Source organism: Gobio gobio (genome assembly GCF_949357685.1).
Source record: "Gobio gobio genome assembly, chromosome: 6".
Classification (NCBI taxonomy): Eukaryota; Metazoa; Chordata; class Actinopteri; order Cypriniformes; family Gobionidae; genus Gobio; species Gobio gobio.
In genome coordinates, this window is record NC_137102.1 from 13,938,104 (window position 1) to 13,961,092 (window position 22,989).

Genomic DNA, 22,989 nt, shown 5'->3' on the forward strand with positions numbered 1-22,989 from the left:
ACCACTCGCGTGTCAGGGTTTGAAAGCGCGTCTCATGTATGAAACTTATCAAGTGAGTTTCATTCATAATGTTTCTACTTCATGTAACATGACAGTTCATACTGGAGTGAAGCCGTTCTCATCATGTGATTGGGGGAAACATTTCTGAGGGCGTGGTGAGCTCGTGCCAGGGGCGCGGATAGTGAGCCGTTGGAGGTACCATCCTACGTCACGATGTACCACAACGTCCAATAGGAAAATTCAACTGCAGTAGCCACCGTTCAACCTTAAGAGGGCAGCACTTTGGCGGTTTTACACCATATTTTATAGAATTAAAACACTTTATACTCAAATGTCAAAACATTTACTCGAATCAATGAACAGCATTAATAAAGCCCCAGTATTACAGATCATTAACTAAAAAAAGTTGGTTTAGGGTTTAGTTACCCTTAAATCGAATTCAAAATATAAACAAAAACTATAATAGTGGGGGAAAATAATTAAGCGTCAAGGCCTGGCTGATTATTTCTGAACTAGAATTGGACATAGAATTTCTTTTACTGTTCTATTTCTTATGCTTTATAAATATATATATATATTTTTTTTTCATCTTAAAATAGTTCCAGATTAAAATGCATGTTTGAGCAGTTTTAACTGGCATGCCAGTGCCATTATTTTGTCTCAAATTGCACACCAGCAATGTTTTATTCTAAGGCACGTTTATAAAAACTACTTAAATATCCTAATTGAACTAAGTTTAACTACATTAGTTTAATGTTTTATATTTAGGTGCTTAGTAGGCTACAGTCTCAAATATAGGTTAAGATTACATGGGTGAATTTTTTTTAAAATAGATATTTCACAGGACAAATGAAATATCAATGACTGATTTTTGGGGGGGCATTTTTAATCTTTATGAGGGGAAACATACAAATAAAACTTAAATCAGTTAAAAGGATAATTCAAAATCTTAAGGCCTATGAGGGTTAAACTACAAAAACTCAAATCTATAAAAAAAACAAGCTGTAAATAATGCACTCAGCAAATACATTTCAAATAACGTATGTTGCGTAATATACCGCTTTCTACTGTTTGGTCTAATCGTTGTTTCAACTAGTTGAAAGTGTTTCATGTTCAGTGTATTTATGGCAGTTGTTGTAGTTTTTTACTCAGAACTTGTTTGTATTACTTTTTAAGTTTAGGAATATTTTAAGACTAAGGAAAGGAGTAGCTACGACATCACATATCAAATAGCAATTTCAAAACGTGAAAAGGAACATTCTGTTATAGACACAATCAACGAAACCACAGCTCCGTGAGTGGTGTAAACCTTTTTACTGTCTATGGTGTAAACCTGTGTTCTAGCGCCACCTCGTGGCCACAGTGGCGCTCTGCAGCCGTTACACTCTGTCTGCGATGAACCGGTTAACTCCGCTGTGGACTCGCTGACCCCGCTTCCCTGGGCTCTGCTGTTACGACAGCGCAGCTGGCGCCAGGTGCTCAAGGAAATCGTTTGAAGGCATTCAAAAATGAGTTCTTACTATTTGTAAACATAATGTGCGTCGAGAGATGCGGATTGTGAATTTCCCTCCTTTAATCACGTCCCTGTCGCTTTAAAGCTCCAGACAAAACGACCCATATGATTTTCGACCTCCAATCATCATCACTCCCTGGTTGAGAGTGCGAGCCCTTCTGCGCGCGGACATGGCGAAAAAGGACAGGTTTCTAAACAGAAGAGCACAGTGGGGATTTAAATGACAGATATTTTCATGGAAACGAAGCACTGAAATGCTAAGGAGAGGAGACGGTACTCCTTCGAGGCAGAGAGCACCTGAATCACCATGGTTGTAAGACCCTTTCTCTGACTGTTTGTTACCTGCATATATCTGAGCATTAAAAGGCCTGGTAGAATCTGACATGCATCAATCACTTATGAATAATGATGCGCTTGTCGTACAGATGTGCTGATTTTTTGCAATATCCACATCTGTGGAGGGCTTCAACAACTTTTGACGACTTTATGATTAGATGTTGATGTAATACGTGTTATTGAAATATCTGTTCTGATTTTTTTGCACAATAATGTAGCAGGTCCAGCCCATGACTTTTGGACAATACTGCATCTTAAATGAGCAATGATGTGTGTTTGCAATAATGTTGGTATATCAAATAGTACTGGGGAATCATCAGATCATAGAATATAATATAAAATCAGCTATACATTATAAGGAAAAATATCAAACTTGACATTATAAAAGAAATATATATATATTTTTTTTAGATATTAACAAATAATCTTTATTTAATATAATATTTCATATATCACTGCTTACTGTGTGGATAATTGGATTGGATGATTATATTATGATAGCTGGAAAATGATAGCTATATTATGAAACTCTAAAACATGCATAATATATTGTGTAATATAATATAATTTTCCCTGTGAGGGACCGTCTTTATTAAATATAAAAGCAGCTATACATTTTGAGATCTAATATCAAGCTTGACATATTTTTTTCATCTTAAAAAATCATCAATATAATATAATAATATTCTGAATATCTTCACAGTTTACTGGCATAATTGGAATATTATATATTCAGATAGTTGGAATAAGCCTGTATATCATATAGACACTACACACATACAGTTTTATATTATTAGAAGAATTATAATAAAAAAGTATCATATGAAAAAATGACAATTACACCAGCCTGTTGTTTGATTGCAATATAAATCAATATCTACTATTTAAAAGCTTGATGTGCGTCTCAATGAAATCTGATGCTCTGTTGTAGCTCATAGTGGAGAAAACTGCTGAGCACCCATCTGCAGAGTTCTCCCTCATTGAGGATGAGGCCCTTCACTGCACCTTCTTGATGGACAGGCTGAACCAGCAACGTCTGTTCCAACCAGATCTATGTGACGTGGACATCGTCCTCCTGCATCACCAGACTTCTTTCCAGTTCCAGGCCCACAAGGGTGTCCTAGCAGCCTACAGCCCCTTCTTCCACTCACTCTTTGCATCGAGTAAGGAGCTGCGGCGTGTGGAGCTCTCTCTGGAGGCCCTCCAGCCTCAAGGTCTGCAGCAGATCCTCAACTTCATCTACACATCCAAGCTGCTGGTCTCCAGCTGCAATGCCCAGGACGTGCTCAAAGCTGCCACAGTGCTCCAGATGAGCAACATCGCCACTTCTTGCAGTGAACTCATTACTAGAGGCTCGCTGGAAATCAGTCCCGGTGTGGACCAATCCAAACAGGAAGTCAGCGCTCAGAGCTGGAGCAACAGCAGCTCGGTAAACTCCAACTTTCACATGGAGATCAAGCAAGAGAAGGACCCCTCCTGTGCCAGAATCTATGGAGGGAAAGGTGAAGAGAACTCATATGTTGTTCAAGTTGGCGATGGCCGTCAAGTGCAAGTAGGCGCTTGTAAATTAGAAGGGAAGGAAACGGGAAACCTGAAGGACTCTGAAGAACTCGATTCATTTAACAGAGAGCAAATAATTGTAGAGTTGAATTTGAACAACCAGACCCTTAATGTGTCCAAAGGTTTAGAGGGCAACGCAGCAGCTCAGTCACCCTCAACACAACAGCTTCCCGGAAAAGGAAGGAGGAGCGATGAGGAATCAAGAGACAATGTGGCCTTGGAGGAGGAGGAAGAGGAGGGTGAGCAAAGTGAAGATGATGATGATGATGTGAGACTTGAAGGCACCAGTGAGGAGGAAGGTGACCACGCCTTACCTGTATTCATATCTGAAAGACCACTACGACAAACTCTGGCCCCTGGTGATGCTTTTGTGATGGTCTCCAAGAGAAGCAATGTGAGTGTGTGTCAAGAGACGACTCATGGTGGGAACGGGGAGGAACATCTGGACCAGGATAGCTTGAAGTTTCCGAGTTTCACCTGTATGATGTGCCCCAAGACGTTCAACAACCGCTGGTACCTGGAGAAGCACATGAACGTGACGCATAACCGCATGCATATCTGTGACAAGTGTGGAAAACGCTTCCTTCTGGAAAGTGAGCTACTGCTGCATCAGCAGACCGACTGTGAGAAGAGCATACAGGTGGGATTTTTTTTGGCTGGATCTATTCATTTATTCAAAGGAATACACTTAAACTAACATTTGTGCATACAGTGACTTAAAGGATTAGTTCACTTCAAAATGAAAATTTCCTGATATTTTACTCACCCCCATCTCATCCAAGATGTTCAGGTCTTTCTTTCTTCAGTCGAAAAAAAATTATGTTTTCTAAGGAAAACATTCCAGGATTTTTCTCCACATAATGGACTTCAATGGCAACCGGGTTGAAGGTCCAAATCAATGCATTTTCAAAGGGCTCTGCACGGTCCCAGCTGAGGAATGGGGTCTTACCTAGCGAAACGATCGTTTCTTTAAAAAAAATAAAAGTATATACTTTTTAACCTCAAATGCTCGACTTCGGTGTTGTGCTTCTTTGCGACGTATGATGTCATCATGTTGGAAAGGTCACGTCCGTGACGTAGGTGGAAGTACGCCCTCCAACGTTAAAATTGTCCGACACCATTGTTTTACCTGTATTTTTGTAAAGGGCCTTTGATTTAGTCTTTGCACGATCAATTTAAAGGGGTGGTAAAACACATTCTTTTGAAGGCTTGATTGTGTTTGTGGGGTGCACTGTAACATGTGTTCATGCTTTGTTTTTTAAAAAATTGCATTATTTTTCATATATTTGACCTTTATTCTACACTGCTCTGTCCCTCCTTGTAAAACGGTCTGATGGTTTCCGGGTTGTATGAAGCCAGTCCCTCAAAAATACGCAATGGGCTCAGATTGGTTAGCTGGCCCAGTGTGTTGTGATTCGCTAACCGCCTAGTGCACGTTTGTCGGAAACGTCACGCCCCTTACCTTTACCGGTAGTCTGTGCTTTGGTCAGTATTAGAAACAATGGCGTCAATAAAACCATACCAATCTGAGCCCAAATCAGACCCAGAACATTTTAGTGAAGATGATCTAGCAGAACCTGTTCAACCTGTTCAGTCCTCAAGAGTAAAGACTCCGGATCTATTGTGATCGCTACTGAATGGCACTTTTGTATTTTTAGAACGATTTTAGCCAAATATCTGTGACAAGAACTATTAATCCAAAACGAACACTAAACAATGGCTTTACTAGTAAGTTAGCCAAATCACACACAGAACCATGTTTAGCATGCCTGTAGATAAACAATACATAAAAGCTCTAATCAAAGAATCATTTACACTAATGCCAAGTTCGCTGTTGAGATTTTAACGTTAGTGTTTGTAACGTTAGGTGTTCGTCGGATAACGTTAAGTATGAATGAGCATTTAACAGACTGGTTTGCAGAACAGCGTTGTCATCTGTTTACTTCCTTGCTACAACGTACAATTAACCTATTACAGGAATACTATAACAGAATGAAAAATAAATCAGACTTACAGGTTGTGGCCCGTAAACAGCTTCTGTTTGTAAATCCAGCTTTCAGGACAAGCCGTGGTGCGAATCCTGTATTGAACTCGCGAAGATTGTGGAAATTTTCCTCAAATGTGCAGCGGGAGCCCCGCACGCCCGTCGTGCATCCACACACTGGCTGTGTTTGTCTCGCGCAGCTGACGTTGTGCAAATCCTGTATTGAACTCGCGAAGATTGTGGATGTTTTCCTCCGTGAAATGTGCAGCGGGAGGCGCGCCCGTCGTGCATGATTCACACTGGCAGTGTCTGTCTCGCTGAACCGCTTATGAATTGCAACGGATGAATATTTTCCATTATGTCACATTTTCCAGTCTTCTCCTCCGACCCTGTCAGTCTCGTGCTTTATGATGGGCAGCATATATCTGAGACCTGTTCCCCTCTGTCTCAAACACATGCATATAACATGCTGTATGTTAAACGCCCATCCCCAGACCTGCAATCCGGATGAAAATAACAGTGTTTCGTCTGCATTGCAGCAACACCACTCCTGCCTATACCACTATACCACAACAACAGCGATACAAAATGGCCTCACCCTCCCTTATTTAATATTCACGGAGGAGGGGTTTATGTAAATATTGAGGCTGGTGATGTCACCAACCCTGGAGGAATGTCTGTAGTTACCTACCGGCCGTTTGCTGTAGTCCTTAGAAATGGATTTCTTTAAAAGCAAATATCTCCCTTTGCTTTAAACTTTGAACGTTGTAACTTTGCAGATGTTGTTTATGCTCAAGCAGCAACATTACACGCTAGCTAAAGTTAGAATAGTGAAATCGTGGTTTACCACCCCTTTAACACTGGGTAGGTACTTCCATGTACGTCACGGGCGTGACCTTTCTGACGTGATGACGCCATACGTCGTGCAAAAGCAGAACACAGAAGTTGAGCATTTGTGGTTAAAAAGTATATACATTTGTATTTTTTAAAGAAAATGACTATCGTTTCTCTAGATAAGACCCTATGCCTCGGTTAGGATTGTGCAGAGCCCTATGAAGCCATTCGAAGCTTTTTAAAACTGCATTGATTTGGACCTTCAACCCATTGGTTGCCATTGAAGTCCATTATGTGGAGAAAAATCCTGGAATGTTTTCCTCAAAAAACTTAATTTCTTTTAGACTGAAGAAAGAAAGACATGAACATCTTGGATGAGATGGGGGTAAGTAAATTATTAGGACATTTTCATTTTGAAGTGAACTAATCCTTTAAATACATCTCTTCTATAATGAACATACTTTTCATTTCTGCATTAATAATATTTTTATATTCTGTATTCTATATATTCTGTAAAAAATTGAGGGGGGCATAAAGTCAAAACTGTCCGGATACCATTAAGAAAAATGCCCAATTAAACAAATTAAAATCTTTAAAAAAATACTGCCGATTTAAAGTATTTTGGTGCATCCTAAATAAAATGTCTAAATGTCCTAAAACCTTTTTTTTACTGTTTTATTGAAATATATATAAAAGTTTTTGAAAATAATGATTAGAGATTTATGTATTTATCGTCATTTTGCTCCATCTGAGGCTTTTTTTGGCCAGAGGCTAGAGACTACGGCCATTAGTAGGAGCTAGTTCCGCATGTTTTCAACCCGCCCATAGGGGTGGGATCTCACTCACAGAATGTAAATGCACACGGCTACTCGGGTATTCATAACAGAGCGGTCGGAGCAACGGAGTGGTTTCAATGAATTCCACTGAAAGTTTAGCTTCCATAGGCATGAACTGAAAATGCGCCAGACTGGACACGCATTGTGAATTACAGTCTGGCCGTGAATGAATGACAATGCAGCCGTGAATGAATACCGGTCGGCCGTGCTCATTTTAGTTTCGGTTTAGAATTAGCGCCAATTCGGGGGGCGGGTTGCTTGAATTGTGGGTTCATTGGCCTATTATTTTTAATGGAAAAACACAACAACAAAACGGTATAATGACAAACTCACTTAAAGGGTAACTTCAGTGATTTAGCATTAAGCTTTGTATCAGTAGAAACCCGTAGTATATTTGAATTATGGTACTTTCCCCCCTCATATCCCCCTGAGACGAGAGAATTATGCAGTTTATTTCTGGAAAAAATCCTCAGTATTTTAGTACAAATCCTGAGTATTTTTTGGCCAGAGGCTAAAAACTACAGCCAGTAGAAGGAGTTAATGTTTTTTATTGTATTTAGCCCTCAGGTATTCCTTACTAATTGGTCAAACTCATACTCATTGATGGTCAAATGTGACCATACACCTTAACTATTTTTCAATTGAATAAATGTTCTATATTTTAGTTCAATAATATTTATTGTCGAATATTTTGGTACTAAATACTATTTGTGCAATAATTATGGTCCATTAATGTCCACTTAAAATATTTTTCTTCTAATATTTGTATTATTTATATTACAATTAGTATAGTAATTAAGGTTAAATTAGAGAATTCTTATTCAAAGAGGCAAATTAGAGTCATTTTGTGGCTCGAAAAATAATAATTTCCATTTGTAATGCCATTACCCACTGGTGCCTTTATGGCTCTTTAATCAATATACATGTATCTAATCTAGTTTCTCAAAAAAGTATTGCAGTTTTGCATTTTAATAAATATTTAGATATGATCAAACACTAGATTTCTTTAAATGTGAAATTTTTAAATGTTAATAACGTACATATCCTTATTTCCTTATATGTACAGTAGGCTATGAATTGATACTGAAATCGGAATTGATATACCGTCGTATAGCGTCAGCCCCTCAACACCCAAAATGTGAAAAAAATACAAACAAGACAAAATGTAGGAAGGGACTTGATTTTGTCCATCAGGAATTGATTGGATCATTAGATGGTTGTGGTTTGCTATTGCTGTGATCTCATTTGAGTGACAGGATGCCCTGCCCTCATTTAGATGGATACATCAAAAAAATAATAATAATACATACGTGCATGGATTAATCATTTAATATAAACATTGCAATATTCCATAAAAAAAACAAGAATCGTCAATTAGGATTTCATGGTGACTTTAATGCAATAGACATGATTGTATTTGAAAGAATGAATAGCATTTTTTTTACTGGTGTTTGTCTCATTTTGTAGTGTCTAACTTGTGGAAAAGCTTTCAGGAAGCTCTGGTCGCTCCATGAGCACAATAAGATCGTTCATGGCTATGCTGAGAAGAAGTACACTTGTGAGATCTGTGAGAAGAAATTCTACACAATGGCTCATGTACGCAAACACATGGTCGGTGAGTTGTGTTCGTGCCATTTTCACTCTCAGATCTTTACTCGCAGTCTCTCTCAAACTCTTAAACAATAAGCTTTGACTGTCTGACTCATTTCTTACTTGTTCTACATGTCTTTAGCCCACACAAAAGAGATGCCATTTACCTGTGAGACGTGTGGCAAGTCCTTTAAAAGGAGCATGTCTCTGAAGGTCCACTCTCTCCAACATTCAGGAGAGAAGCCTTTCCAGTGCGAGGTATGAAAACAATAAGCAATAAACTAGGACAAGCTGTGACTATTTTCATTATTGTCATTCTTTCACTATTAGATATAGCAAAGTCCCTTTCTTGTGATGTTCTAATAGTTTTAGTATTTAAATTTCATAGCACAGTCAATATTTGAAATGGGAATGAAAGGGATATTACTATAAATAATAAAACACCAGAGTATATGACATGAAAGAAAAAAAAACATGAAACCCCAGGCTCTTTGCTACATCCAAAGTACCTCCAAGTTTTTGGAAATGCATGTAAACAATAGGACACGGAAAAAATATAGTTCTCTTCTCACTCTTTTGGTTCACTCAATGCTGCGTATCTATGATGCAATGGGAATGTCCTCTGGGTGTACCGATTGTCTGAAGCCCTTATAGAATCACGGCAATTCATTGGAGATGGCGTGGGCGCCACCCCGATGCTCTTACGTCGTCATATTATACTGGCGCGTGGCCATCTGCTCCTCAGATTTCTCTGCCTTCACTAAGCGCCCATTCTAGCACTTCAGTCTCGATTTTTCTGGCCCAAAAATTCTGATTTTCGTATCAGTTTTCTTCATCTGCACTTCTGAACTCAGTTTGCCTTGCGGTGAAGTGCCATGGAGTTTCGTTGTTGTTTCGTGTCAGTTGTCCTGAAGGGCTTAACTAGGAGTCAGCTCCTAGCCTGGTCTTACCAGACTCTCGTACATTTCATTTGTACAGTGGCCACTCTCCATTGACAAGTGTTTACTTCCTTGAAGGCGGGTACTCTGTTGAAGTTATGGTTAGTTATATAATTATATATAAAACTATTGGATCTGCCATAACCAATCGCTAATGTTTGGTCGTGATGCATGTCATGTGCCGTTCGCCTCTGTTTCTCACATGGAAATCCGTAAAAATAACTGCAGATTGTGCACGCCACACCTAAAACTTCGCATTCGGATTGTGATTTATTCACAGTTTTGTGATCGGGAACGCGCTGCTCACGTGGTCTGTAACATGATGGTGTGCTGTAAATAAAAAATTATATGCTTGGTATGATAAGAATAAATGCTGCCGTGAATAATATATTGCTCTTGTAAATACTTGCCAGCATTTAAAGAAATACAAGTCTAGAAATGCATCCAAAGTACAGCGCAACCGCACAGTGCTCTGCAGTGGTCAAAAAAGGATATAAACAGTGAATTTTGAAGTGATATATTCTTGAAAACTCAGAGATGTGGATTGGGACAGCAATTAAATTACCACACGACCTTGATGTTTGTCTAAAACAGTAGGTAATTCGGCTGGGGAGTAGCCCCTGTAAATGATAACAATACCTTCCGACCCCACGAGAAACAATTACTGGGGCTTCAGCCAACTCCTTCACCGCTAACGGAGCGAGCTGGAAAGGCTTTAACTTCTGGATATTCGGCAGCGGTGCCACAACGGAATGAATGGCTTCACTCGCATTTTTCTCCGCCGCCATTACTGAACTACAACTCAAACTAGCACACGACATCAACGTCATCGTTCCCAGCCACTCCCTATGTTCGCTGATTGGACCGGTAAAAATTTGTTCGGAGAATGTAACTTGCACTCACAAGACCCATAAAAGGTACTAAAGACATCGTTACAAAGTCCATCTCACTACAGTGGTTCTACAATAATTTTATGAAGTGACGAGAATAGTTTTTGTGCGCCAAAAAAAATCGAAATAATGACTTTATTCAACAAGTTTCTGTCTTCCGCCTGGGCCTTTGACATGAACTCACAAAGCACCACGGCGCATGCGCGAGAATATGACTTTCATTTCGCGGCTTTGATAAGGCACTTTTACGTGCTCTTGTTCGTTTCTCACGGTTCGGGCATCCAGGAAATGCACACTTTAGCCCCATTGTGACCACTACGCCAAGACCTTAAGCACGATCAATGTAGAATTTAACAGCTTAGATATGACGCGTCTTCCTCTGCTTGTAAACAGAGCTCCTCGCTTCCGGGTCATGTGTCAGAACGCCGGCTCTACATCATATTCTCACGCATGAGTCGTGGTGCTTCGTGAGTTCACGTCAAAGGCCCAGGCGGAAGACAGAAACTTGTTGAATAAAGTCGTTATTTTGATTTTTTTTTTTTGCGCACAAAATTTTTTTCTCGTCGCTTTATAAAATTATTGTAGAACCACTGTAGTGAGATGGACTTTGTAACGACGTCTTTAGTACCTTTTATGGGTCTTGTGTGAGTGCAAAATACATTGCTGTCAATGGAGGCCTTTCTGAGCCATCGGATTTCAACAAAAATATCTTATTTTTGTGTTATGAAGATGAACAAAGGTCTTACGGGTGTCGAACGACATGAGGGTAAGTAATTAATAACAGAATTTTCATTTTTGGGTGAACTAACCCTTTAAAGTAATCTTAAGACCTAGTCCACGATATGTGCCCAAGGTTTTGTCTACATCATTTTGCTCTCAGGTTATTAGCCTTCACTCTTTCCACCCTCCTATTCTTTCGCCTCAGAAGAGGACGAAAAACTTAATTTGCTCTGCCCTGTCCGAGCTTTGAAGTCTTGTATAGATATGTAGATTGTTTTAGTGGTTGGAGAAGACCAAATCAGCTCTTGTTGTGCTTCGGTGCTGGCCGCCACGGGCTTGCCGTATTGAAGCATAGAGTTTCTCATTGGGTTATAGCGGCTATTTCGCTGGCATATGAAGTGCATCGTCGGTCTTCACCTCTCAGCATTCAGGCACGTTCCACCAGAAGTGTGGCTTCCTCCCAAGCACTTTTTAGACGGGCCCTCCTGGAGGACATTTGTGTAGTGGCAGGATGGTCCTCTCTGCACACTTTTGTCAAATTCTATAGTTTGGATCTCGACATGGCTTCGGGTTCCCATGTTCTATCTGCTTGAACCGGCCATGTATGCTATCTGGTATTCATCGAGCCAGATACGGCAGCGCTTAGCTTGGCGAGTTTGGTATATCGTTAACATTGCGTCATAGCTACACGGCGTTGAGTGAACCTATGATAGAGAACGTCTCAGGTTACTGGTGTAACCTATGTTCTCTGAATAGGGAACGAGACGCTTCGTTCGCTGCCAAGCGACTTTTTTCGGCAGAGAAATCTGAGGAGCAGATGGAGCGTGAGCCAATACAATATGATGACGTAAGAGCGTTGGGGTGGCGCCCGCGCCATCAGCCAATGAATTGCCGTGATTCTATAATGGCTTCAGACAATCAGCACACCCAGAGGGTGTTCCCATTGCATCCTAGCCATGCAGCGTCTCGTTCCCTATTCTGAGAACATAGGTCACACCAGTAACCTGAGACGTTTTTCTCAGTAATCGAGATCATCATTTGAACATTTCCAACATAAATTCTTAAAATAACAAGATTGATTTTTACTCTATTATTTGAAAATGTATCAGACCAAGTGCACATTTTTAATCAAAATGTTTATAACGACAGAAAAATAAATCATATTTCACAGGGGTTGTATATGTTAGTTGGCACTGTCAGCAATAATTTGCAAAAAACAGAATAGAACGTAATAACATCAGGAAAGTCTTTATATCGATTTGTCCATGCCGGCTTAACACAAACATAACATTAAAGGGATAGTTCACCCAAAAATGAGTTTTGAGTTTCTTTGTTCTGCTGAACACAAAATAAGATATTTAGAAGAATGTTTGTAACAAAGCAGATAGAGCAACTATTGACTACCATAGTATTTTTTTTCCTACTATGGTAGTCAATAGTTGCTCTATCTGCTTGTTTACAAACATTCTTCTAAATATCTTATTTTGTGTTCAGCAGAACAAAGAAACTCATACAGGTTTGGAAGAACTTGAGGGTGAGTAAATGATGACTGAATTTTCATTTTTGGGTGAACTATCCCATTAAGTGTAGTCTGACTCGATGAGTCAATTCCCAAAACCAATGAGAAATAGGTCAGAAAAGAAGAGTTACCTATTTGAATCAGTCTGAAACATTGTTCTGTATAATTTACAGCATTGACAGAAAGAAAGAAAAAACATAAAATACAAAATGTTTTGAATCATCTCTATTGATACCTAGTAAACAATAATAGAAAGTTATGCAATGGTTTCTGCACAGTCATAATAAACTATAACCAGGGGAACGTGTTTTTGCATCATAACATTGCGTATTTTAACACCGCTGAATAAACCAATCAGCATCCAGGACCAGAGCGGTCTGTTTTATAATATCAATTATTAATTGTTGGCCATGTTTTAAATTTGTCCTCTCCCTGTCCTTTAGGTCTGCAGTGAACGTTTTCAGTATAAGTACCAACTGCGCTCTCACATGAGCATCCACATCGGACACAAGCAGTTTATGTGTCAGTGGTGTGGGAAGGACTTCAGTATGAAACAGTATTTTGATGAACACATGAAGACGCACACAGGTGAGACACTCTTACACATGTGCAGCACTTTGAAATCTTTTATGCAGTCAGTCTAAGAGGCCTGCTGTTTCTTTTTAGGAGAGAAACCGTATATATGTGAGATCTGTGGGAAGAGCTTTACGAGTCGACCCAATATGAAGCGGCACCGGCGTACGCACACGGGAGAGAAGCCTTACCCCTGTGAAACGTGTGGCCAGCGTTTCCGCTTCTCCAACATGTTGAAAGCTCACAGAGAGAAGTGTTCCCAGGTCAGGAACCCTCCACTGCTGGACTCCTCTGCTGTAACCAATCAAACGGAAGCTGCTGCAAACCAAGAACTGCCTGTCGGGATGGAAACACTTAGAGATATCAGCCCACATCTGCATGGCGTAGTCACTTTTCCATCATCTATTCTCCACTCAATGGATGGGGGTCCGTCACATTCTCAGCTGCGTTCCCTTACGCCACTCTACTCCACTGGAAGGACAGACTCCAGGAATCTGTAACTACTGCGCTGTATTATAATATTGTTTCTTAGTGATGCAGAGGTACTTTTTATGTAGCAAAGAGCCTGGGATTTCATGTTAGTCTTTTTTGTTTGTTTGCATATGTCATTTTCTCTGATGTTCTAATACTCGTTCTAAAATCCCTCCCATTCCCATCTCACAGAGAGTTTTCTGTGCTATAATAAACCCTAGTTAGGCAGTAAAATACTAAAACTATTACCAAGATGTATAATACTAAATGTAATACATATATGCTTTTAAGCACAGTATATTTACAGAATAATAAATCGACAAAAGCATATTCGGCTTATATAGCTTTCAGTTTACATTTTATTGGTCTTGTATGCTTATTTTATGTCAAAGTTTGTCCATAAGTACTATTTGTATTTAGGATGATGGTCTGCTAAATATACATACACTATATTGCCAAAAGTTTTGGGACGTCCACCTTTACATGCACATGAACTTTAATGACATCCTATTCATAATCCGTAGGGTTGAATATGGAGTCGGCCCACCCTTTGCAGCTATAACAGCTTCAACTCTTCAGGCTACAAACCACAATGTAGGCTACAAACCACAATGTTTATGAATGTGTTCATGGTAATATTTTGACCATTCTTTTAGAAGCGCATTTGTGAGGTCAGGCACTGATGTTTGACGAGAAGGCCTTTGCTCTAATTCATCCCAAAGGTGTTCTATCGGGTTGAGGTAAGGACTGAGGTAAGGACTCTGTGGAGGCCAGTCACATTCCTCCACACCAAACTCGCTCATCCTGACATCCTGACACCCATCCCCAAACTGTTCCCACAAAGTTGGGAGCATGAAATTGTCCAAAATGTCTTGGTATGCTGAAGCATTAAGAGTTCCTTTCACTGGAACTAAGGGGCCAAGCCCAACCCCTGAAAACCAACCCCCACAATAATCCCCCCTCCACCTAACTTTACACTTGGCACAATGCAGTCAGGCAAGTATCGTTCTCCTGGTGACTGCCAAAACCAGACTCGTCCATCTGATTGCCAGACAGAAAAGTGTGATTTGTCACTCCAGAGAACACGTCTCCACTGCTCTAGAGTCCAGTGATGCTTTACACCCCTGCATCTGACGCTTTGCATTGCACTTGGTGATGCAAGTCTTAGATCCAGCTGCTCGGCCATGGAAACCCATTCCATGAAGCTCTCTACTCACTGTTCTTGAGCTAGTCTGAAGGCCACATGAAGTGTGGAGGTCTGTAGCAGGAAGTTGGCGACTTCTGCGCAGTGCGCGCCTCAGCTAGCGCTGACCCCGCTCTGTGATTTTACGTGGCCTACCACTTCGTGGCTGAGTTGCTGTTGTTCCCAATTGCTTCCACTTTGTTATAATACCCCTAACAGTTGACCGTGGAATATTTAGTAGTGAGGAAATTTCGCAAATGGACTTTTGCACAGGTGGCAATTTATCACGGTACCCATTCTTTCACAAATGTTTGTAGAAGCGTCTGCATTCCTAGGTGCTTGATTTTTTACACCTGTGGCCATGGAAGTGATTGAAACACCTTAATTCAATAATTCAATATAGTGTATGTGGAGAATTCCTGAGTAAATAATGCAGGTCTTATCGTGGTGGAAATGTGCATCAGTAGGTTTTGGCACTTTATTTTACTGGCTTGTTGGTGTGAAGGGTTTCATAAGCATTTGTTTAGTCTTTACATTTTGTGATAGTTTTATCATGCAGAAGCGTTAAAGGTGCTGTATGTAAGTTTTTCACTTTACTAAAGCATTAAAAATACCATAATATGCTTGCAGATATGTAGAAACATGCTAAATTCACCTACTTGTTTCTCAGAAAAACAATGCTACAATCAGTTATTCGACTTTGAAATGTGCGTTCCGTGTCGGAATGTCTGTTTTTGTTTTGGTCTGTGCGATACCGCATGCCGCCATTTTACCCAATAGTATTTCTACACCACAGGTTGCCAGTTGGTGGAAAACACAGCGTATTGCTGCCATGGAAGCCGGCAAACAAATTGGGTCAGAGATCGCAGATTTTACCCTTCCTAAAAAGCCTCAGCATCCATAAAAAAATATCTATGAACGAGAGCATATTAAAACAAGGATAAATCAACTCATCAACTTACTGTGTGGCTTTCATTGTCAATTGCACTCGCTCCTGTTGCATGTCCTCAAGCTGGCAACCCGCGTGAGCATTAAGTCTGAGGAGGAGGGGGTGGGGGAAACAACTCTATCCAATATTTTGAATTTGGACTGCAGTACCCATTTCAACCTACATACCGCACCTTTAATAATTATAATTTGTATGTTTTCAACAGCTGGTAAAGCTGATAAATTTATGAGTCAACAAGTTTATGGCTCATTTGTTAAGCTACAAAACATCAAAAAAAACTTTGTGTTTTTGGTTGAATGTGTTTGGGTTGAACTTGAGCTGTTATTGTAAGACATAAAAAACACAGCATCGCTTTAACCGGTGACTTATTAGAGATGTATTATATTATTAATGGAAAAATCAGTTATTCTCCACTATTTAATATGCATCCACTTCTCACAGTCTCATGCAGACTCTAATGTTATGTGTTCTGAATTAAAATATATATTTTTTATTGTTATTAAATGGTCATTTTTGCACAGCAAATGTTTTTACACACCAGTAATTTGGGTATTTTTTATGAATTGGGTATTAAAATCCTTTATCTGCAGTGTTTTCATTTCTGTTGACGTAATTAAGCATTATTTTGGTGTTCAGGGGGCCGTTCTTCGTACCTCGCTTAATACATCTGAGATGATTTGACAGATCCCAGATCGTTTCATCGTGATAACTGATGTCTGGCTAATTTGGTTCTTCAAACGAATTTGCGGATTGGATTTAAATATCTGGATTAAATCATCTAAGATCACTGTGCGTTCTTGTTTTCCCTGAAGAGGGCAGATGCATCGATACTCGAAACCATGATCAGCAATGCAGCGATTGGCTGGTGTCAAGACAGCAACGTAATGACATCATATAATTAAAAAAGCCACCTGGCAAAAAACTTGGCAAATTACACCCAAAAAAAAACACGAATATCTGGACCTTTATAAGGAAACAGCTAAACCAACATAAAAGTTATTGATCAATGATACATTTTTTTTGTAAATAATTACCAATTATTTATATTCACGATTTTATACAGTACTTGTACACCCTTTACATTTTTATTTCAATGTTGTAATTCAATTTTTTATTCAATTTGAAGCAGATTTATAACGTGACAGTATTAAAGTTTCTTAAGGGTCAAGATCAAATTCTCTGCATCTCCAAGTGGCTATAGTATTATACACAACATTGTATATGTATATGAGAATGTATATAATATTATAATTTAAAATTTGTATATTATTATTATTTCAAATTATTATTATTGCCCCTGGTTCAGTAATAAACTCATGTAATAAAGTAGCAGTGGCTGGGACAGATTTTAAGTATCACCTCAAGATGCAATCTAATCCTGTTTACATGAAATAAGCCTGCTCGCGAGCAGGTTTAAGCTTACGGACATGTTGCTATGACAGCAAGTCCAGGATGAGCGTCGAAGAACCAAATAATCCAAGATCATGCCAAATCGTCAACAATCAAATCCAGCTAACTGAGTTAGCGAGGTACGAAGAACGGGCCCCAGATCTCTTCATTCCAGTGTGTTTATGTTTGCATCAGCTGTCTATTAGTCATGATGAAGTTGAGGATCCATCATGAAAGTCAATAGCAGTATCGACACAAAAAAGGGCATGCATGATATAAAATAACAGTTGTATTTCTTCACCCTGAACTTTTTATTTTATTTTCATTTGGCTTTGGACATTTACTACAGACACAACTGTGTTATGTTGTTTTCATTTAGTTTGGTCATTGTCTACAGTATATTAGGTTATTGTTCAGTCATTGCCATTTATTTCTCTCTCTTTAAAATAAGAACATTGCACTTGGTCATAATTGCAAAATGTTGTCATCTAAAATAACAATAGAATAATAGAAATCAATGTACATGGACATTTAAATAAGGTCAAATTATTCAACAATTAATTACCCAAAATGACTAACAAAGCATTCTTTTGAAAAAACAGAACAAAGAGATGGTCTTGTGTTAGTCTCCATCTTTTTCTTGGAACAGCAGAATCTCTTTTTAGACTATTTGCATCAGATCTTCTGTACACTGACCCAGTGAAATTCATAACTTCAACTTGGATATAAAACACTGATCTATTACAGTATATACCTTAAGATTTACCACAAACTATATTAACATTAAGCAAGCTAGGTCTGTGCTGTTCATTTTGATTCCATGGAATATATGTATTGCTCGTTTATGAAAATGTGGGTGGCATTGTTTTGTGTATTTTGTCTATAGATGACAGCTGTACATCACATCTTTGTGAGTCTCAAGGTGTTCAAACGCGCCCCAAGCACTGTGGCCCCGGCAGCATAATGGATCTCCCTCAGGATCCCGTTCCAACAGTTCTCCTCCTCATCAAACCTGTCAGGCAAATCACAAGTTCAAACCTCACATCTCAACTTTACTTTACTTTTCAGGTTTCCTTAGCTCAATAAATCTCATTAAACCAGTTTGAGTTTAACCTAAATACTCACTTCCATATGTCGTTCATTTCAGTGGGCTCCAGTTTTTCGGTGGTCTCTTTGGGCATCATAGCAAAACCCCCCACAGCATACAAGCAGCCGCCCAGTTCGATCAGGTTAAGAGAGCTCCTCTCCTGAGGGAACTCCACAAACTCCGACCAGCTATGCAGGAGACACACAAGTGAGCAACTTACCTCATGAGCTCGTAATGTACACACAATATGATAAAAGAGCGCCACGTACGAGTTGCTTGCGATGTCGTAGACCTCCACACTGCTAGTCAGGCCGTTATCGGTGACTCCAGTCACCACATAGATTTTGTTTTTGTAAACAGCAGCGCCGAACAGCGAGCGGGCAGTTTTCATGGGTGCCAGATCCTTCCATTCAAACTTAGTGGGGTCATAGACACTTACTCGCCTCAAGCATTTCCTGAATGATCACATTTCAAGTCATGTGGTTATGAAAACAGAGGACAACCCGGCATTACAGTATGTGTTTGTAAATCTGGTTCTTCACTCACTTGCTCTCAGTTTTTCCACCGATCACATAGACCAGTCCTTTGTGTGAAACGATTCCATGTCCATAAACTGCATAAGGAAGAGGGTCCGACTCTCCCCATTTGAATGACCTGTGCGATAATGAAATTGTCAATGAAAACAAATCAGCATTTAACCATATCAAACAACATCCTATTGACCAGGGGCTAATGCTAGGACTGACTTAGAGAAGTAAAAACAATCTCAAGATCTACCAGAGTGAAATATGAGAGGGAAAAACGTGTGTTCTCTTTCAATTACTAATCAATTTCATACCATTAGGCTTATGGTGAGCTATAAAATGAGGATACACATGAAGAAAAGTTTTTTTTTTTAAATGGCACAGCAAATAAGAGCAGCCTAATGGCTTTATTGAAATAATTTCTGAAATCTGAAAAATGTTACCAGAGCTAGGAAGGCAAGACACATGAATCCTATGACCATGTCACATCCTCTCTACCTTCGATTTTTGAAGGCTGCATAGATGCTGCTTATGATATCCCACAATCCTATGTGTTCGAAAAATGGCGTCTGAAAGTTGCCGCTAGTGGTCAGTTTGTGTTTTTGACCAACTTTTGATTTAATTTCTAGAGAGAAATTAATATTGTAGTTTATAACCAAAGATATCTCTAATTTGTCATAGACCATTAGACTGTTATGCTGCCTCAACTATGAAACTGTGCTGAAGCTGTCTGAAATCAGTTTCGCGATATACCTTTGTGCGCAAATGCTGCCTGCAATACCTGATTGGTCAGCCGTTTGTTGCAATATCTCCTGATTGTACTCACTGTCTGTCGTAGATCATAACAGAATCTAGTGCACGTTCTCCTTCCTTCAGCTCTTTTCCTCCCACCACATAGATGGAGTTCTCAGCCTCAGCCAGACCGAACAGACAGCGGGGGTTTGGTAGTGAGGGCATCCCCAGCCATTCAGAGCTCATGGGATCAAACTGTGGGATAAAGAAGAGCTCGGAATAATCCAAAAACACTGTTCCCTTATGATACGAAGATAAGTGTTTGATTCTTTCAACACAATCCCTTCAGAGGTTTCATTGAAAATGGAAATACATGAGGAAAACGTCATGCAGGCTTCAAAGCTTTAACAGCTGTTCTGAAGCAAAATAGACCCTGAGGGTCATTCTCACAAATGTATTTTTGGAACCAGAGATTCGTGATGCTTTGAGTCATTGATTTGTAATGCAAACACATTAAGCAACATTTGCAAAACATGCCTGTGTGTTACCTGAAGAAAGTACGAACTGAACGGCTGTTCTTTGTTCTCCTCACTGTACATCAGACCTCCAGCGACAAAGATCTGGTTTTCCTTCGTGACAAGACTGCAGTGGTTCTTGGGGACCTCGGTGGATGAAGACGCCATATAGCACTCGTTTGCTCCAACGTCATACGCCACTGTTCCTGCATCGCTAATCATCAATATAAGGTCTGTTTGAAACATTCCAAAACGTGGGTTGTCATTTAGGATCCCCGGCAGCAAACCCTCCTCGTCCTCTTCTTCAGAATCCGCGGTTGCGCCTTCCTTCTTTTGCGATGACCTTTTGACCCTATGTAGCAGTCCTTTCTGTGCATCCTTGATAAGCTGGAGCTCCTTCTTGAGCTCCTGATTCATCCCGATCAATTTGTGCCCCTCGACTTTCTCTTTAAAGTAACTCGTCGGCATAAGACGGAAACGTACGCAGTGTAGAAGTTCCGGCAGGTCTTTCAGTCTCTCATTTATGTCATACTGCACCCAGTCCATGAGAGATTCAAACACCGACTCTTCTCGTTCCACATTCAGGGAGTCACATGTGATGATAGCCGCCAACTCACTGGGACCCAGCTGATGGAAGTCTTGGTCCCGAATGATGAGGGGATACCGGTCGCAGATGAAGTCCCGTGCCTCCATGGCCAAACGTGGACAATCTAGCAACAGCCCCAGTCTAAAGATGGCCAGACAGTTACTGAGCACTAGCTTCTGCTGCAGATACGTCACACACACGCTGAAGATCGATGGAATCTGGAACATGTTGGCCGCCATAAAAATGTCTTGGACGTTCTGCTCAGTCAGGTTGATATCCGAGGTGTATATGTACCTCAGGATCATTTCCATGATCCCAGGTTCGATGTCTTTTAGAACAATCTCCCGCTTTTTGCTCTCTTCTAGGTCTGACAGGAACATGGCTTTGAAGTAAGGGCTGCTAGCGGCTAGCACTAGCCGATGGCACGGAAACTCTTTGTCACTGATCTTCAGAACACAGTCCACAAACTTGTTGGCATCTAGGAGATCACAGAGCCCATCTTGTAGGAGGGTTTGCTGGTACATCCGCGGCTCTGTCACTGGGTCCACTGCCATGGAAGCCATCTTGTTATGGTTTGATGTGATATTCCAGTAGGAGGGAGGGGTGTCCTAGTCCTCTCCCACTGCAGAACTGAACTGACTGTATTAACACCGTTACTCTAAAAGAGAAATGGCGAAGGATGTGCCGCTTTGGTGTGGCCTCCTTCTTCAGCTGTCACAAGTTATCAGCTACTGTCTGTCCATCTATATATAGAAATGCGCAAATGAACCACACTTAGGGCCTGAAATTCAAGCTGTCCCTGCCTTCCCCCCGCCAAACAGATCATGCCAACAGCTGACATGTTGCTCACGGGGACTACTGAGTTGTGAATCTTATGCAAAAGGACAGTAGAGTGCCAAAAGGTGTGAAAATGTAAAAGCTGAAAAGAAGAGTTACAGAGAGAAACAAAAGATGGTAATCAGACCAGATTTGAAAGGAGACAAACAGAAGTTTCCTGCCTGTTGCTTTCAGAGATAGTGTCCACCTGGTGGAGCCCTCTAGTGGAGTTATTCAGTAGCAAGGGCTTCTACATCCTATAGCAGGGGTCTCCAAACTCAGTCCTGGAGGGCCATTGTCCTGCAGAGTTTAGCTCCAACCCCAAATAAACACACCTGGACCGAGTTTGGAGACCCCTGTCCTATAGCATCAATTGAGAGAAACTAGCAATGCCAACATTTCAATGTGCAACATTTATAATTGGTTTTATTATTTTCATAGAACAGTAGAGAAGTGACAGGAAAGAACAGACAGAGAAAGAGAGAGAGAGAGAGAGAGAGAGAGAGAGAGAGAGAGAGAGAGAGTCTCAGGCTAGATTTGAACCTGGGTCCTTATGAGCACAATAGCACTTTATTTGTAATAGTTACAACAGAATTTATGATGTTATTGTTGTGTTTTGCCATTTTTTTCAAATGGAAAGAAGTGGAAATGGCAGGTAGAACGGGAACGCTGAAATGACAAGAGCTGGATTCAAACGTGTCACTTACAGGAGTGCCATGGCTTAATATGTTTGAGCACATGCATTAACCACTAGGCCCCAGCTTGTTTACCATTTCACTGGTCACAAGCATTTTTCTGGTCATTTTATAAATATTTAATAAAATCATTCAAATTTGAAGTTATAAACTGTCTGAAGGTACACTCACAATTAACAATAAAGGTGTCATGGTGATGAACCATTTTTGGATTCCCGTTTTCTTTCTAGTGTGATGAAGATTTCAAATAATCTAAAGAACCTTTAGATGCCAATAAAGAACATTTATTTATAATAGTGTATATGAAGACAAGCGAAGGGTTAATTCTGTGCTAATAACCCATGTAAGGTGACAAAAGGGAGGTCCAAAGGTAGACTGAAAACTAGGATATGTAATTGTGTGCTGATAACAGCATAGCAGACCTACAGTATTCATCAGTGTATATTTAGACCCATTAATCAACTCAAATCTCCAGTGTGCCACTCAAAGCTCAATGTAGGACAAAGCCTAATAGGGGAATGTGTTCACACCGTATCATCTGCTGGAGTGTGACATGAGTAACATAAAAATGTGACTGCACAAAGTTTAACTTTGAAAAGTGACTAAGCTCTGTGTGGTTGAAATGCCCCATCATAACTATTGTTTATAGCTCATTTAGCTATAAAACATTTATGTTTTGTGTCATAATAATGGCTGCAAACCAGGGTTTTCATAGTAATCTAAAACTAGAAGTAAAAACATAAAAATAA

At 40.0% G+C, this 22,989-nt stretch overlaps 2 protein-coding genes across 3 annotated transcripts; one reads left to right on the forward strand and one right to left on the reverse strand.

Annotated features, from left to right (window-relative positions):
* The first annotated feature begins 1,388 nt into the window (after positions 1-1,388).
* zbtb47a (zinc finger and BTB domain containing 47a) lies at positions 1,389-16,484 on the forward strand. 2 transcript variants are annotated; one of them, XM_079820094.1, is made up of 6 exons: positions 1,389-1,823; positions 2,781-4,049; positions 8,531-8,678; positions 8,796-8,911; positions 13,164-13,308; positions 13,387-16,412. In XM_079820094.1, exons 1-6 carry the CDS (start codon positions 1,821-1,823, stop codon positions 13,791-13,793), a joined length of 2,088 nt encoding a protein of 695 aa, XP_079676220.1. In that variant the 5' UTR covers positions 1,389-1,820; the 3' UTR covers positions 13,794-16,412. The 2 variants fall into 2 exon arrangements, with proteins under 2 accessions (XP_079676220.1, XP_079676219.1); XM_079820093.1 differs by having other exon boundaries at positions 1,652-1,826; positions 13,387-16,484.
* A 1,073-nt stretch (positions 16,485-17,557) lies between these two features.
* Positions 17,558-21,755, reverse strand: klhl40a (kelch-like family member 40a). The gene is made up of 6 exons (XM_079820095.1): positions 20,177-21,755; positions 19,723-19,883; positions 18,919-19,026; positions 18,642-18,827; positions 18,411-18,560; positions 17,558-18,297 (listed from the first exon to the last, which is right to left on the reverse strand). Exons 1-6 carry the CDS (start codon positions 21,290-21,292, stop codon positions 18,186-18,188), a joined length of 1,833 nt encoding a protein of 610 aa, XP_079676221.1. The 5' UTR covers positions 21,293-21,755; the 3' UTR covers positions 17,558-18,185.
* Positions 21,756-22,989: the final 1,234 nt, after the last annotated feature.

Coding starts and splice junctions, on each gene's coding strand:
- klhl40a (XM_079820095.1), bottom strand. CDS start 21,292: ATGGCTTCCATGGCAGTGGACCCAGTGACAGAGCCGCGGATGTACCAG. Junction 19,027..19,722: donor GTTATGATCTACGACAGACA/GTGAGTACAATC, acceptor ATTATCGCACAG/GTCATTCAAATGGGGAGAGT. Junction 18,298..18,410: donor GAAATGAACGACATATGGAA/GTGAGTATTTAG, acceptor TTTGCCTGACAG/GTTTGATGAGGAGGAGAACT.
- zbtb47a (XM_079820093.1), top strand. Junction 4,050..8,530: donor ACTGTGAGAAGAGCATACAG/GTGGGATTTTTT, acceptor CTCATTTTGTAG/TGTCTAACTTGTGGAAAAGC. Junction 8,912..13,163: donor AGAAGCCTTTCCAGTGCGAG/GTATGAAAACAA, acceptor CCTGTCCTTTAG/GTCTGCAGTGAACGTTTTCA.